A 14,363-nucleotide genomic window follows, 5' to 3' on the forward strand; every position below is an offset into this window, starting at 1 on the left:
AGAGTCAGGTACAAGATGGGGAAGAGCTCCAGGCTTCTGGTGGAGGTTTACTTTATGGGGGCTGAATGTTACATCCTGGGTGATGAACAGGAATGAACGGGGGTCTAGGAGGCACGTGGATCCAGGGCGCTACTTCGCCACAGCCTTCCTGTATCTTTATCCCAAGTGCGCAGCAGTGTCAGCTCCCTTTCCCTCATGTAAAGACAATGCATCAGTGGTCCTGAGATGCTGATACACCCTGGGCACGGGCACTGAGGATGTACGCGAGAGGGATGCATGCAGTCGCAGGCCCAGGGGTTGCACGAACAGCTGGGAACACGCTGCAGGTTAGAAGGAGGAGCGAAAGGGCATTCATCCACCGGCAGCTCGCCCTGGCGAGGGTGTCAGTGAAGATGGGGACGGCTTCCAACAGTGCTTATTGCCACAGGGTTACAAGCAGACTGCAAGTTTATAGCTGTGGGACTGCCTTGTGGCTGTGCTTTCACCCTTCCCTCCCCCTTACTGACCACTACCCCCAGGAAGCTGCTGAGTTTGGGTCACACACAATCCGCTTGCATTTATGGTGCTGATTCTCTTGATCTCTTGGCCTATGTCTTGGGCAGAGAATCAGTTTGTTACTCCTTCTGGGTAACCCAGCTCCTCCAGAAATGCTCTAATCCCTGATTTGCCTGAATTGTGTCTTGCCCCTCTTCCACAGCTTCACCTCTACGTGTGCTCCAGATTATTGGGATCCAATTTCCTCTAAAACAGTCCAGGATCCAACATGCACTAGTGGTATAGAAACCTCTTTGCCAAATATACATCTTAGTGCACACTGGGTTACCATGTACTTAATTTCTCTAGGTAATTCAGATTCTTGGTCTCCGATTGCTGTCCTGTTGGTAGCCCTGAGCTTTTCCTTCCTCCTGTTCTCTCTGTCCTCTGAGGCGTGGAGTCTCCTCTCATTCTTGCCACCAGCTTTCTGCTTCTGGTTCCATAAACCTGCCTAAGACAGGAAGGGATCACAGCCTACCTGCTGGACTGTTGTTTTCTGAGCTAAGGCATACTCAGTATCTCAGTAGGCTTCCTGGCAAATCACGGATAACCAAGGTTCAGTGACTCATTGGTCTGGAGTCATGTTCTCTGCAAATTTCAGTCCCAACCTGGAGACAAAAACATCAATGGAGAAAGCAGATGAATCAAAATGGGATTTGCAGTTTGATAGAGAAAAGACCTGTGAAGGCAGATTCACTTGGAAGAAACTCAGTCAGCTGGTTCAGAGGCAGGCAGGAAAGGCTTTATGCAGATACAGTGGTTTCTTCCCATTGAGATGATATGGGCACGCAAGATTTAATGTCCAAGGGCTAATCTCACCCTTGCTCTTTTCTGAGTGAGGAAATTAAACAGTGGCTGCTTCTGGACCTGTCCTCCTCTCAGGTCTCACTTGTGGGGAAAGGTCCCTGCTGTTGGCAGGAGCTGGGCTCATTTGCATTTTTCTTCTATCTGAATTTTTATAAAAAATGAAGACAAACTTTTTTCCATTGCTAAAAATGTGGAAAATTTAGCAGGCTGGGAAGGTGAACAAAAATTAGAAAATCTTGCCAAAAAATGGAAATTTTCCATGCTTTACACTTGGATTTAATCCAAAATCCATTTGGAGTAAAAGTACTTGCCAAATTATTATCAGAAAAGCGAGAGTTAGCAAAAAGATCTGCCAGGATTCAGAAGGAGCCCAAGTTAGTGGAAAATTATCACGTCTGGGGACCACCTACTAGAATAGTAACACTTATGGTCTTATATTTAAAACAACAGCTTGGTCTCAGCTGTCTAAAAAAACTCATTGCATTACTGCCAAGTCATTAGCTTACAAAGCTCCAGGCCCTGTCTACACACAAGCCTGCCATCAGTTTAACTAAAATCGCTATTTAATCCATTTAGAGCAATCAGCACAACCCTTTTTTTGGGTAACTAAATTAACGTAAATCAATACAAGCCTGTTAAAAACAGAGACAAACAATTTAAGGACATCGACATCAAAACCTGTGTTAGCTCACGCGGTGTGAGTTTTGTGGCGAGGCGAGAGCTCAGGCCAAGCCTGGGGGATGCTGTGATGGTCCTATTTGCGCCACAGAGCTGTGCCTAAAGCGCGCCCAGCCGTAGCCTCGTGTTGAGGTGCCCAAGTGCTCCCTCCTGCACGTTGCTACGTCTGTGGTCCAAATCCCCACCACTTCTCGGGGCTGTGCCCCGCTGTGTTTAGGAGCTGCGGCCACCCTTACCCTGTCCTCTTCCCAGCCCCAAGCACTGCATGAGAAACCCCATCAGTTTGCTGGGCTGCCTCCACACAAACACATCTCTCAGGAGACGTCCTGCATCCCCCTCCTGAGAAGGAGGAGGAAAACACCAGAGGCAGCAGCGGGCCCACAGCGCAGGCTGTTGTCCCCTGGGTGTGCAGAGTCCTGGTTGCTGTCGCTGTGCTCAGCCCCTGCGGGGGCTGCCCAGCTGTGCAGCGCACGCCCACGGTGGAGTGGGAGAGCAAAGATCCCAGAGGGGCGACCCTCCAGCCAAAAGCAGTGCTCACCTGAATGGAGCCTGGGCCTGAAAGGGGCTCAGGGCTTTCCTCAGCTCAGTTCAGTTTGTGGAGTCAGTAACCTGCCGTGGCTCTCACGCTCTCCAAGTGCTTGCCCAGCCTCCCCTTGAGGCCGCTTCAGCTTTTGGCACACACAGCATCCACGGGTGAGGGGTTCCCCAGGTCTCCATCCACTGCGCGAGGCACCAGCTCCTGGTGCTTGCTCTGAGCCTGGCTATGGCTGCAGTTGATGGCCTCTAATTCTTATCTTGGCAGAAACAGTGAACGGTTGTTCCACATCCACCTTCTTTATGGCACACATGACCCTGTAGACCTCTATTATACCCTCCCTAATGTCATTTTTCTCCAGGTTGAAGGATTCCAGCTCACTGGACTTCCATAGTTTCCTTTCACAGAGAAAGTATTCCCCACCTTTGGTCACTTTCTGCCCTTCTCTGGACTTTTTCCACTTCTAGTGTATCCTTTTTGTGATGAGGGATCAGAGTCGCGCTCAGAAGCAGGTGACTCGGGGATTCATATGGTGACATTTATACAGCATATCCTTCGTCTTTTTTTCTGGTCCTTTCTTAATAATTCAAAACATTTGACTGGCTTTTTTGCTTGCTGACAAGCATTGAGTTGATATTCTCATGGAAAAAGTCCAATATTTTGATCTTGAAGGGGGTACACAGAGATTAATTTCCCTACGTGCATCACTTCACATCTACCTACACTCAGTCTGTTTCCCCACCCTGTCACTCTCCAGTCTCGTAATGCTCTTCTGCATTTTTTCAGTCAACTGTTGTCTTTACTACAGTGGTTATCTCATCATGAGCAAACTCTCCCACCTCACAGCTCACCTCCTTTTATATGTCTTTATGGGCACACTTCATGTGCGTGCACAGGGCAGGGGGGAAGGAAGCGCGCAGGAAGTAAGGCAAAAATACAAGTATGTACCCATATACCAGTTATTTGGTTTTCAGATGCTGCGTCAGCAAACCCCCGTGGTGAGACCCTACAGCGAAATGCAATTCCCAAAAGCAAAGGAGACCAGAATCAGAAAAGAAGCAGGGCCACAGATGGCCCAGAGAAAGGCTGCTGAGGTGCAGAGACACCTTCGTAGCTGCCTATCTCCGGCTTTTCCTGCTGCCCGGAGGGAACGTCGAGTTCAGCTCAGAGCTCCTGATGACTTCAGGGAGAGCTTTGACCTGAGGCAGAGCTGCAGAATGTAGCTGCTGAGTTTCGGCAGGTGAGGGATGCCACTAACTTCCCCGCCAGAGCTAGGGATTTCAAAGTGTTTTTACTGAAGACACCACCTGGCACCTCACCTGAGTTTATCCAAAAGACTGAGAGGACTCCAACTCTCTCCTACCTTTATACACGGTGCAAATTGGGTCCTATACATTCAGAGGTTCATACGAAATCTCAGTCTTTGTTAAGCTGTGGCTGAAAAAAATGGAAATCCCTCCAAAACCTGCGATCTTCCAGATGCTCAGATCCGGCTGTGACAATATAACGTAAAACAGGGCTAATTTTGTATTGCAGAGTGCCTGGGTAGCAATAGCTGTCTGCAGCCACGTGCCCAGACACACCAGGCTTGCCCAATCGTTTCCAGTGTGCCAGCCCACCACCCTGGAGTTGGGTGTAGGACAAGCAGGAACTGCGGGTGTAAGAACAGGAGATCTGTGTGCTCTTCAATGGCTTTCAGTCCCAGGGTGGGTGTCCTGTGGAAGGTACTCGGTAATGAATGGGCCCTGTAGGAGAAGGGCCCTGAAACAACCCTTGAATGACTTCTAGAAGAGTAAGTCAGTCTCCATGGTGACAGTGCCACCATTTCTGAAGTCTATTTATGCAATTTTATTAGCGATTGGTAACAATGCCTTTCCACAGGGGGAATCCAAGTAACAACTCAGGCTGCGTTACCCCTTTAGAAGCCCACTGCGGTGTTTCGTGATGCTCCCCACTATGGCACATGCCAGGTCTCTCCTGGCCTGAGGCAGCCCTGAGCAGCACAGGGCAAAGGGAGAGCTGCCGGGCAGGGACGACGAGAGGGACCGACTCGCCTTTAGCATCAACTGGGCAACGTCCCAGGGGTTAAACACCAACCCCAGCCCCATTCTGTTCACGGAGCGCAGCACAGCCGCTTCTTTCATGCTACAGACACAAAGTCTCGTGGGTTTGAAGCCGCTTGTGCTTTCCACCTGAGGGTTTTCTGTGGCAATCGCAGTCATTGCAGGGAAGTACACAGGCACATTCACACATGCAGAAGCACTTGAATTTATACCAGGAATTCAACAGCTAAAAAGGGCTTGCATTTTCTTGTATGGGTAGCATGATTATAATATAAATTAAGGAATTTAGGACTCAAGTCTATGAATCCTTATTAGCACTACTACTCCTTAAATGTCCTAGTTCAAATACAAGTATAATTTGCAAGTCTGCAAGAACACACCTAGTCAACGTTTCTCATGGCTTTTTATTTATTTGTCTGCAAAACACCGTACACACATATGATGAGATATAAAAGAAACATATGCTACTCCCTGCTATCCCTAAAATTTCCAAATAGCAGAAGGCGCTGAGTATAAGTTATTACTATCAGAGGCCTACCTAAGTCTAAAAATGAAGCTTACATTGCAACACTAATTGTGTTTATAAGAACTTAAAAAGAAAACAACAAATAACTTGTAACTGAAAAACCCCCGAGCTTGTTTTGAGTATTTCTAGAGCTGGACACTAGGTGGCAGAACAAATATACGTTCTCTAATAATTGACAAACAAGAATCCTTTTAGTAAGAAGGCAGGCCCAGAGAAGTTGAAGTATAGCATATGTCTAAAATAAATGGAAAGCTTGTAGCTGCCCTGCTTTTCCTGATCAGGCCCTGCTAAGCTTGGGTTTAAACCTTTTATGTTCTTTAGTCATAAACTCAGGTCTCTCGCCGCAGATGCCCATGGCTCCCCTTTCCCCATGCAACACGTTTTAAAGCAGGACGCGGGCAAACTGTACCCCAACATTTAATAGACGATAAAAGTTTTTACAGAGAGGCAAGAATCTCAAATGAGCCCAAGTGATTTAGGAACACCGGTGTAACTGCAAAGCGGTAGGACACCGCACAGGTAGCTCAAATTAGGAAATAAGAATCAAAACTATTTGCTAATTATTGCTTTGCTCCTGTAAAGCAACATTTTCCTCAACAGCGTATCAACTAGGAGCCACCGTGGGTAAAGGCTGAGCTGAAAAGGCTGGAAAAAAGGTCTGGGAAGAAGGCAAAGGCAACGGTTTGCACCACGAGGTGTCGGCTCGCAGCCAGCCCGGCTGCCTGCCCCACCAGGGCCCCTCTCCGCACGCTGCCGGCCGGAGGGGAGCAGGTGCCGCTCCGGGCTGGGGGGCCGGCAGCGCAAATGCACGCGCAGCTCAAAAAACAGGGAATGGATTAGAAAAACGGGTTCCACTGAGAAAACAGGATTTTACGAAGGCCGGCTGGAAGTTCAGCATCAGCGTTTCTAACGCTGCTACCTGCCCACTGGGCACACACACGTGGTAGGTGACAGACCTGCACGTGCGAGTGGCCTTCGCGCTTCAGCCCCATAAAGGGCTTGGAGCAGCTTCTTGCCTTGGCTGACTCTGGAGAGCGGAAGGAGCTCAGGTTCGCAGCAGTGGAAGCTGGGCTGGAAGTTGAAGGGGCCGAGTCTAACTCCAGGCTCCCAACTGATTTGCTGTATGACCTTGCACCACTTCATCTTACTCATTTTCCCTCACAGCCCTGTCATCTCCTGTCCATCACCTTCCCCTGTAGGGGTGAGGTACACAAAGCAACATGTACCTACCAACAGTCCTTGCTGCAAGAAGAGAAACCCCCCCCCCCACCACCTCCTAAAATGAGACTGCCAGCACTTAACAATATTCCTATGACACTGAAACGCCCAGGACTCTCTATTCAAGTGCATCCTTCGCCCATCTGGTTCCTGTCCCCAAGCATGCAAAAGCTCATTTTTACAAAAAACTGGGCTATTCCCAGATCAGTTTTGTGAGCTCTTCTTGCTGGAGACATGAGAGAAGAGGACCTTAAGGAAGAATTAAATAGAAGTGGTAGGACCCTCCTGGATTAAAAGGGACTTGCAAGCCTGCAGGAAAGCACAGGGCTGTGGGAGAAGTGCCCAAAGATAGATGATGTCCCATGAAACCTGCACTGCACCAGTAGCTGAGAGACAGCTTATGGTGGGCTCAAGAGGTCATCTGACCTGTTGTGGCAGCGGAGGAGCAGAGCCTGCACAACAACCCCTTTATTTGGGAGGAGTAAACATCTGCACAGCATGAAAACACCACCACTAGAAAAAAAGAGGATGAACCCACATGTCACTGGTCTGCAAAATCCAATAGCGGAGGCTCAGACTTCAGCCCCCGGGTGGCCGGAGGGAGACCAGAGCCAGCCTGCCCGGCCTGTGGGAGGAGCTGAGAAAGGAGCCATCGCATCACTTTTGGCCAGTGTTCAGGGAGGCACCGACTGGCTCCAGAAGAAGTCATAGGTAGGTCTCTTCTGCTACGTTCTGCAAATAGGCCTTTCAAAGGCATAAAGGGTCAGGTAAAAAGAGGTGGAGGTGGTGGGAAATAATACTCCTCAAAGACAACCTTCCTCAGAACTGGAGAAGAAACTTCTTTCATGTTTGTAGGCAATTTACCTTGGCTCGTGATGATTGCAAACCTCAGAATAACTGAGGTTTGCTCACCTGCAAAAGCAACGTGAGATCTGCCCACCCATCCATCCTGACACGCGGCACCATGGCTGCCGTAGGACACACGCACCAGGCCTTTTGAGTGCAAGAATACCAGACCTCCCCCCTCACAGCCAGAAACGCTGCTTCCAAATGTGGAGGTGCAAGTAGACAAACCTACGTAAGAAACCAACAGATTCCTCTTCCTGCATGGAGACGTTTTACCCCAGGATGCCAGCTAAACACGGGAAGGACCGAACATGGGATGGACATGGGCGATGGCTCAGAAGAACGGTACCGCCTAAGAAAGGATAAGTAAAGAAAGGGAAGAAACGGAGAGGGGGTTGAAGCAGCAGTGACAGCGAAACGGACACGTACACAGCACACAAGGGGAAAACAGCGGTCACCGTAAGCATTCCTTTATGTTAAAAACTGTATCTAACCATGCCTCTAACAGCTGCAAACGGTGGTGGTTCACACATCAAGGATTGTGGCTACCAGTACGGGAGTGAAGGGAACGTGCACGGCAAGTTGGGTGGTGTGGGAACGAGGAGCCCGTTGTTGATTTGTGACGGCATGGCTGGCAGCCCGCAAACCCTGCTCAGTCCAGGACCTGCAGGTTCTCAGCTGCTCAGAAAATCAAGTTCCCCTTATTTACGACCCAAGGAGAGATGGATGCTTTGGGAACCTTGGGGTCATTTTAAATTCTGTTCCTACGGTCAACTCCAAGTCTCTTTTATAGCTGGGTCACCTGGTTTCGAAGTGTTGTTTCCAAGTTCTTGCAGGGCTGTCTTCCTGTCCCACGTCCTCCCCAGTCCCACCCTACTCACTTGTGCACTCGCTGTCCTGCAGCTCAGCCTGCTCTTCCTCCATGCCGTCCCAGTCCTTGCCACTCTTCCCCCCTTTGTCTCTACCTCACTTCCTTCCATTTTGCCTCTCCACTGCCTTCGCCCTTCCCAGCTAACCCTTTACTGTCACACCCCAGACTTTCTGAAGTTTTGACAAGTTTCGTTTCCGACATGGGAAGTGGTAAACCAACCTACTACCACACAGAGTCTTCCGGTAAAAATCCTGTCACTTCATCTCCCCTCCTTTCTACCATCTTCCTTTTGTTTGTCTTGGCTACTCTTTTGCCTACTCTTACATTGCGAACTCTTTGAGAGCAGTGCCAGGATCCGGTCCATAGAATTCCATAAGGCACCTAATATGCTAAATATTATAAAAGGTCCTATTTTAATTTTTTTGCTTTCGATTTTCAATAAACTCACTGAAAATCCAAGTAAGCAGGAGTCTAAGTAGACAGACACACATGTCCTGTCAACAGGAAGTTTCTCTTGCATAACTTCTCTGGAAGCTAAATGCGGTTGGGTTTATTTTCCTCACCGCAAATTAATAGTCAGGACAAAAGTGAACCCATAAAGAAAAATCATTTCTGAGAAAGGAGATTCTAGAAAGGCAGATGATTTTTAGCACGCAGAGCTGCCCTCATGAAACATCTGCTATGACGTAGTCCTGTTCTGGCCGTAGACCAAGCATATCAATAGCTCCACAGAGTAATGGGATAAGAAATGGGAAAATTGCCATTGCTTGTTTAGCAGCTTGTTTTGCTGATAAATGTCTGTCACTTTTCAAATAGCTACGGTGTAATTGTTTTTTGGGGAAAATATTTCCTTCAGCAGAAAAAAGGCCATTAGCTGTTTCCCATCTGGGCTGGTGTTTTAATACACCACACATACACTTTGCTCCCTATTAGAAATTATTCACAGCTTTAGATTATGGACAGCCAGCCTGAAGTTTAGAAATCACGTCTGTCATTAAAATGTTTTCTCTAGCCTTACAGAAAATTTAAATCTCAAAATCATTAGAACCAATATGTATTTTTTGAAGGAACCTCTAAAGACTGCTAGAAAAAAGTACGCGGCTTAGACATCTGTAATTTTAAAATAATGAATGACTGTACAAAAGCAGGAGCTGTTTGACTGAAGCGGTGGCCACTGTGTGCTCGTTCCGTGGCTAGAGGCAGAACGTCACTCAGCCCGGCACTGCCACGTGCTGGAATTCATCTCATCCTTTTTCAAACTGTGCCACGAAAATTTTTAAGTTCCACCTGATACCTGCTAGGACAGACAAGAGACAGACCTCTTAGTATCACACAATACCTCTAGGAACTATCTGCTTTCGCTTCAGACATTCACTCAACATGCAGTTACTTGCAGTAGATTTAGCTGTGCCAAAAGACACAGAACTGTACTCTTGCCCGCATCAACTGAAGTACTAGATGCATACATTTCTGTGGAAAAAAAAAAAAACAAACCTCAAAACCATTCCTTATTAATAAGTATCCTTCTCCTTTCTTTCCCCTCCTCCCATCAGAAAAAAAGCAGAGAAAAAACACAGAGAGATGTAAAAATGTGGGTACCATTGCAGGTTTATTCCAGTGATAAACTCATTTTGTCATCTGAATCCTTTGCATTTTTTTAATTCAAGAGGATCACATAAAGTTTCTATCCTAACTAGTTTTTAGACTTCACAGAATAAAGTTAGGGAGAAAAAGAAAAGAGGTTCAGGATTAGAAAGTGCCCCTCAAAGTATGAATATAGGAATGGAGTGAAATTTCCAAGTCAAGTCCTGCACAGTGGGAAACTCGCACTGTTATTTACTGCTGGGACCAACGGGCAAAAGGACCAACGTACAGGCAGTGACTGCTTTTCAGAATTTATTGTAAAAAATAGTATTAAACAATAGGAAAAAAGCCACTCCTTGTTCAACCCACCACATATTGCTTTATGTGGAAACAATGGAAAAATGTGACAGAAATGTATTTACCCGTTCCTATCCATGTATCAGATGATCCCAGCTACTCAGGACAGGCTCATGGGAAAAATATTGGCAGTATCACAGCATATGGAAGTGGAAATAAAAAACACGCAGTATTTTCAATTGCAGTTGGGAGGCCTATTTCCTGGAGTCTAAAGATCATGTTATCTGTTTTCCTTTAGCATAATGTACATTATCAGACTTTCATAACTTCAGACACCGGCAGAAAGCCCTGATTTTTTGCCAATGGTGACATACCCACCTCAAAGATAAATGTGGAAGTCAGAATGTCTGCCTTATTTCTGTTTGCAATTTCCTTTCCATAGGAACATGCACATGATATAGGCCCTGCTAACAGATATTTAAAGCTTGGCTAGCCTTTTTTCACTAATACCAGTTCAACCCCGCTGGAGGTCCTCAGGGCAGCACAAACAATGGAGAACAGACTTCCAACACCGCACCGCATTTGTTTTGGCCAAAACCTGCTTGTCCTAACACCAAATTATTCATGTTAAACATACTTGGTAGATGATCTGCTTTTGTCTACAGACAGAAGGATGTCAGATTCTGCACTGAACTGTATTACAAAAAATGTAAACCAATACATTCCACAATATTTTTTTTTGGTGGATTTTCTAGCTCATGTCAAAACTGTGAAGTACCAGTGTTAACTTAAACAGAGCTAAATTTAACCGGAGCCCCGAAATAATGAGTGCACAGTAGTATCTACCTGGTGTAATTAGCTTCATTATCAATTGTTGAAAAGTTGACTGAGCTTCAGTTTCATGCTCAAAAGCATTAATCAGTGAAAACTTAAGTTACATGTCACCTTTGAGACCACCTCAGTTTCAAGTCAAGGGATGAATTTACACATATATAGGTGCATTGTTTTGGGTATGACATGAATATAGCACCCAAATATTCAGAAAACAGGTGTCAGCAGAAACCTATGGATAATGCTAAATAACAGTACCTAACCATTTCTTTTTCCACTGCTGTGCTTGCTGAAAACTGATAACAGCAACCACAACAGTTTGAGGTGACTCACAGAACTGGCAGTCACTGGTGTAGAGCACAGTGGAAATTTTGGCCATTCTGAAAGAAGATACAATGGAGCAATACAGGAAATTCCATACCGAGAGGACAAAGTCAAACATCTGTTCTCTTGCACATCATAAAAAGTATTTTTGGTTACAAATTACCACTGCAAACAATCTTCTCATAGATAAAACTAAAAATGTCTCTACCTAAAAAGCTTTGAGAAGAGTCAAAACCCCACAAACCATAACTAAAATCTTTCTCTAAGTCCTCTTCCTTTCTGAGTTGCGACAGTCTCCTTATTTTAAGAAAGGCCCTCCTCTTGGTCAATCAATTCCGTTTTGGTGGAGAACACATCAGCCAGCATGTGCTTTGGGATTTCGGATCCCCGTACTTTTAATGTGTAGCAGGCATTCTCTACTTTTGCCAGACTCTGTTTCAAGGTATACAGCTTCTTAGATACTTCGTAAGGTCCAGTGTTGCCAATGAAAGTAAAACCATCATAAATCTGACATAAGAACTGGCTCAGTTCAAAAGGCGTGTCTATGTCACCGTTTCCAACACTGCTGATGCACAGCCGCATCAGCTCTCCAGTTAGATCAGCCACTCCCAGCAGGTAATCTACAGGCGTTACCTTCAGGCTCCAAGTGTGTGGTTGTTTATCATGGGAATTGGAGGTCTGAGGACAGAACAGAACAAAGTCCAGTACAGAGAACTATGAAAAAGCAGTCTATAATGGTTCAAATACACACTAATTTGTCTAACATAACCGGTAACTAAAAACATTCCGGAAAATTAAATTGCATGGCACTTCCACACAGTCTTATTTCAGAAGTACTAATCTCCTTCCAGCACACCGGAAGGTATGAAAGCATCGTTTCCACTTGAGATGTGATTTCCATTCTAGCAAGCATGATAAACGTACCATGCTTCTACCATCTCGATTTGCAAACAGGATTATCACGTCTTTGTACCAACATTTATTTGCAGTTGCTTTTTTTTTTTTTTTCCTTTGGCTCACAGAGCTCAGCCTAATAGATTTAAATTTTTCCTAAGTGGTCTGTCCAAAGCTACCAAAGCAATCAAGAATCAAAAAGAGTCTGCATTATGAAAACAAATCATATCATTTTGTAATAGCATCTTGAATTTCAAAATACAGTTTCTACAAGAAGCTGATAGGTATAGTTCTCTCAGATCCGTTTTATATCAACTGAACTCATTAAAATAGCTAAAAAAATACTTCATGAAGAAAACTCATCACAAAGTTACAAGTTTGCTCCTATATCCAAGCTTCCAATACCTTTTATTGCCAACATATCGGTAAGGTGGGGGACAACGCAGGTTTCTTTCTGTCCCCTTGTTCCCGTAACATGCTATCCACCCGAATTCACAAACCCGGTCAGAGGCACCGGGGTTAACAACTTCACAATTTGTTAAAACAAGTGTGCCACAATGGGTTTGCCTCTGGTAAGAACAAATGAACTTAAGCTAAGAACTTGGCTTCTTTGCAATATCTTACCAAGAGAATGAAGAAAGAATAAAAAGTGCTTTACAGCAGAATCTCTTCAACAGAAGCAGACTCAGGAATTCATCTAAAGCAGTAGCGCTGTGCATTACTGTACACTGCACGTGCACTGCGTGTGCATTTCGGTACATTATTACAAAATAGCCTTTTGTCCCCTGTCAACAATCAAACCGTACCTAGTTTACTGTGGTCGGTGGCAGTAGCTTGTCCCTATGCAAAAAGTTCTATTTAGGGCAGGGTAGGAGTACGGGCAAGTCAAGAAACAGCAGATATGGTATTAGGGCTAAGGTATGATGATGGGACACAAGCTTGTCCTCTGAGGGGAAGCATCAAGACCAACTCCAGGAAAGCTACAAATGACCACGCTAAGACATATGCAGTGCATTTTAACAGAAACTGAATACAGTGCCTCCTGTGACTAGTTCGGTACCAGCAGTAAGATTTCATTCATGGAGTTCATCCTGCCTCGGATTCGTTTGTCTCCCCCAACTTTTGCTACACCACTCACTATACACCAGTAGGCCTTACAGGCAGTCACAGCCATTAAAAATCCCTCCTCTACGTTTGTTTGCTAGTATTTCACTATCCTGGATCTCTCCCCCTACTAGAAGGAGTTCAGTTTGCTCTGAATAAAAAGGATGTGAAATTTATAAACTTGTATCCCACGGACTTAGTTTACTATTTGTCAGAATAAAAAGCACGTTTTGAACAAGTGAGTCGAAGCCCACACGTATATCTAATACCATTCCACTAACTGGCCTTATTCAATCAGATGCCAAAAATGTGACTAAACCTACTCATTGCATTTTCATCCCAGAAAGATGTTTGTCACATGAGAAAAGAAAAACTTTTACCGTGTTTGTTGTTTCTTCTCTGTCTTCCGCTGTAAATATTAGTTGTTTGTTGATCTCTTCAACACTAATCAAAGATCGTGTTTTGATAAAATACTGAAATGAGACTGCCTCAACATATTCTTGAAGTCCTGCAAAAACAGAAGAGTTAAGCTAATAATTCAAACTTTCCAGCAATGATCCATGCTCACAATTATTTGTTTTTTAGAAATCTTTTAAGTGAGACTATTTTAAGATTACTAGCAAAAAGTGAAAACTAAGATAATCCAGAAATAATACTGAAACATAATTTAACATAGCATGCTTCTGAAGTACGAACACCAGACCAGGAACACAGTAGATAAACTTTTTCAAGTTTTTACTCCAACTGCATTTCTTTTTCAGAACCCTCTGTAATACCAGTATAAAGCATCATGCTACTCTCAGAAACATACGGAACAGCAGCAGCTCCCCATAATGTCCCGCGGGGGTCCGTATTGGCACCGGTACTGTTTAATATCTTCATCAATGACACAGACAGTGGGATCAAGTGCACCCTCAGCAAGTTTGCAGATGACACCAAGCTGAGTCATCTGAGGAAATGGCCTCAAGTTGCGCCAGGGGAGGTTTAGATTGGACGTGAGGAAAAATGTCTTTACTGAAAGAGTAGTTAAACATTGGAAGAGGCTGCCCAGGGAAGTGGTTGAGTCACCATCCCTGGAAGTATTTAAAAGACGGGTAGATGAGGCGCTTAGGGACGTGGTTTAGTGGGCATGGTGGTGTTGGGTTGACGGTTGGACCCGATGATCTTAGAGGTCTTTTCCAACCTTAATGATTCTATGAGTGGTGTGGTTGACATGCCAGAGGGACGGGATGCCATCCAGAGGGACCTGGA

The 14,363-nt window shown here is 45.3% G+C and overlaps 1 protein-coding gene across 1 annotated transcript in view; it reads right to left on the reverse strand.

Annotated features, from left to right (window-relative positions):
* Nucleotides 1-10,804: 10,804 nt before the first annotated feature.
* TSNAX (translin-associated factor X) overlaps nt 10,805-14,363 on the reverse strand; it is a 23,884-nt gene continuing 20,325 nt past the window's right edge. The window contains exons 5-6 of the mRNA XM_009329172.1: nt 13,493-13,620; nt 10,805-11,792 (exon numbers count right to left, since the gene is read on the reverse strand). Of these exons, the coding sequence (XP_009327447.1) occupies nt 11,418-11,792; nt 13,493-13,620 (503 nt within the window). The 3' untranslated portion in view covers nt 10,805-11,417. The remainder of the gene's footprint in view (nt 11,793-13,492; nt 13,621-14,363) is intronic.

This window comes from Pygoscelis adeliae, unplaced genomic scaffold (genome assembly GCF_000699105.1).
Source record: "Pygoscelis adeliae isolate BGI_AS28 unplaced genomic scaffold, ASM69910v1 Scaffold77, whole genome shotgun sequence".
Lineage (NCBI taxonomy): Eukaryota > Metazoa > Chordata > Aves > Sphenisciformes > Spheniscidae > Pygoscelis > Pygoscelis adeliae.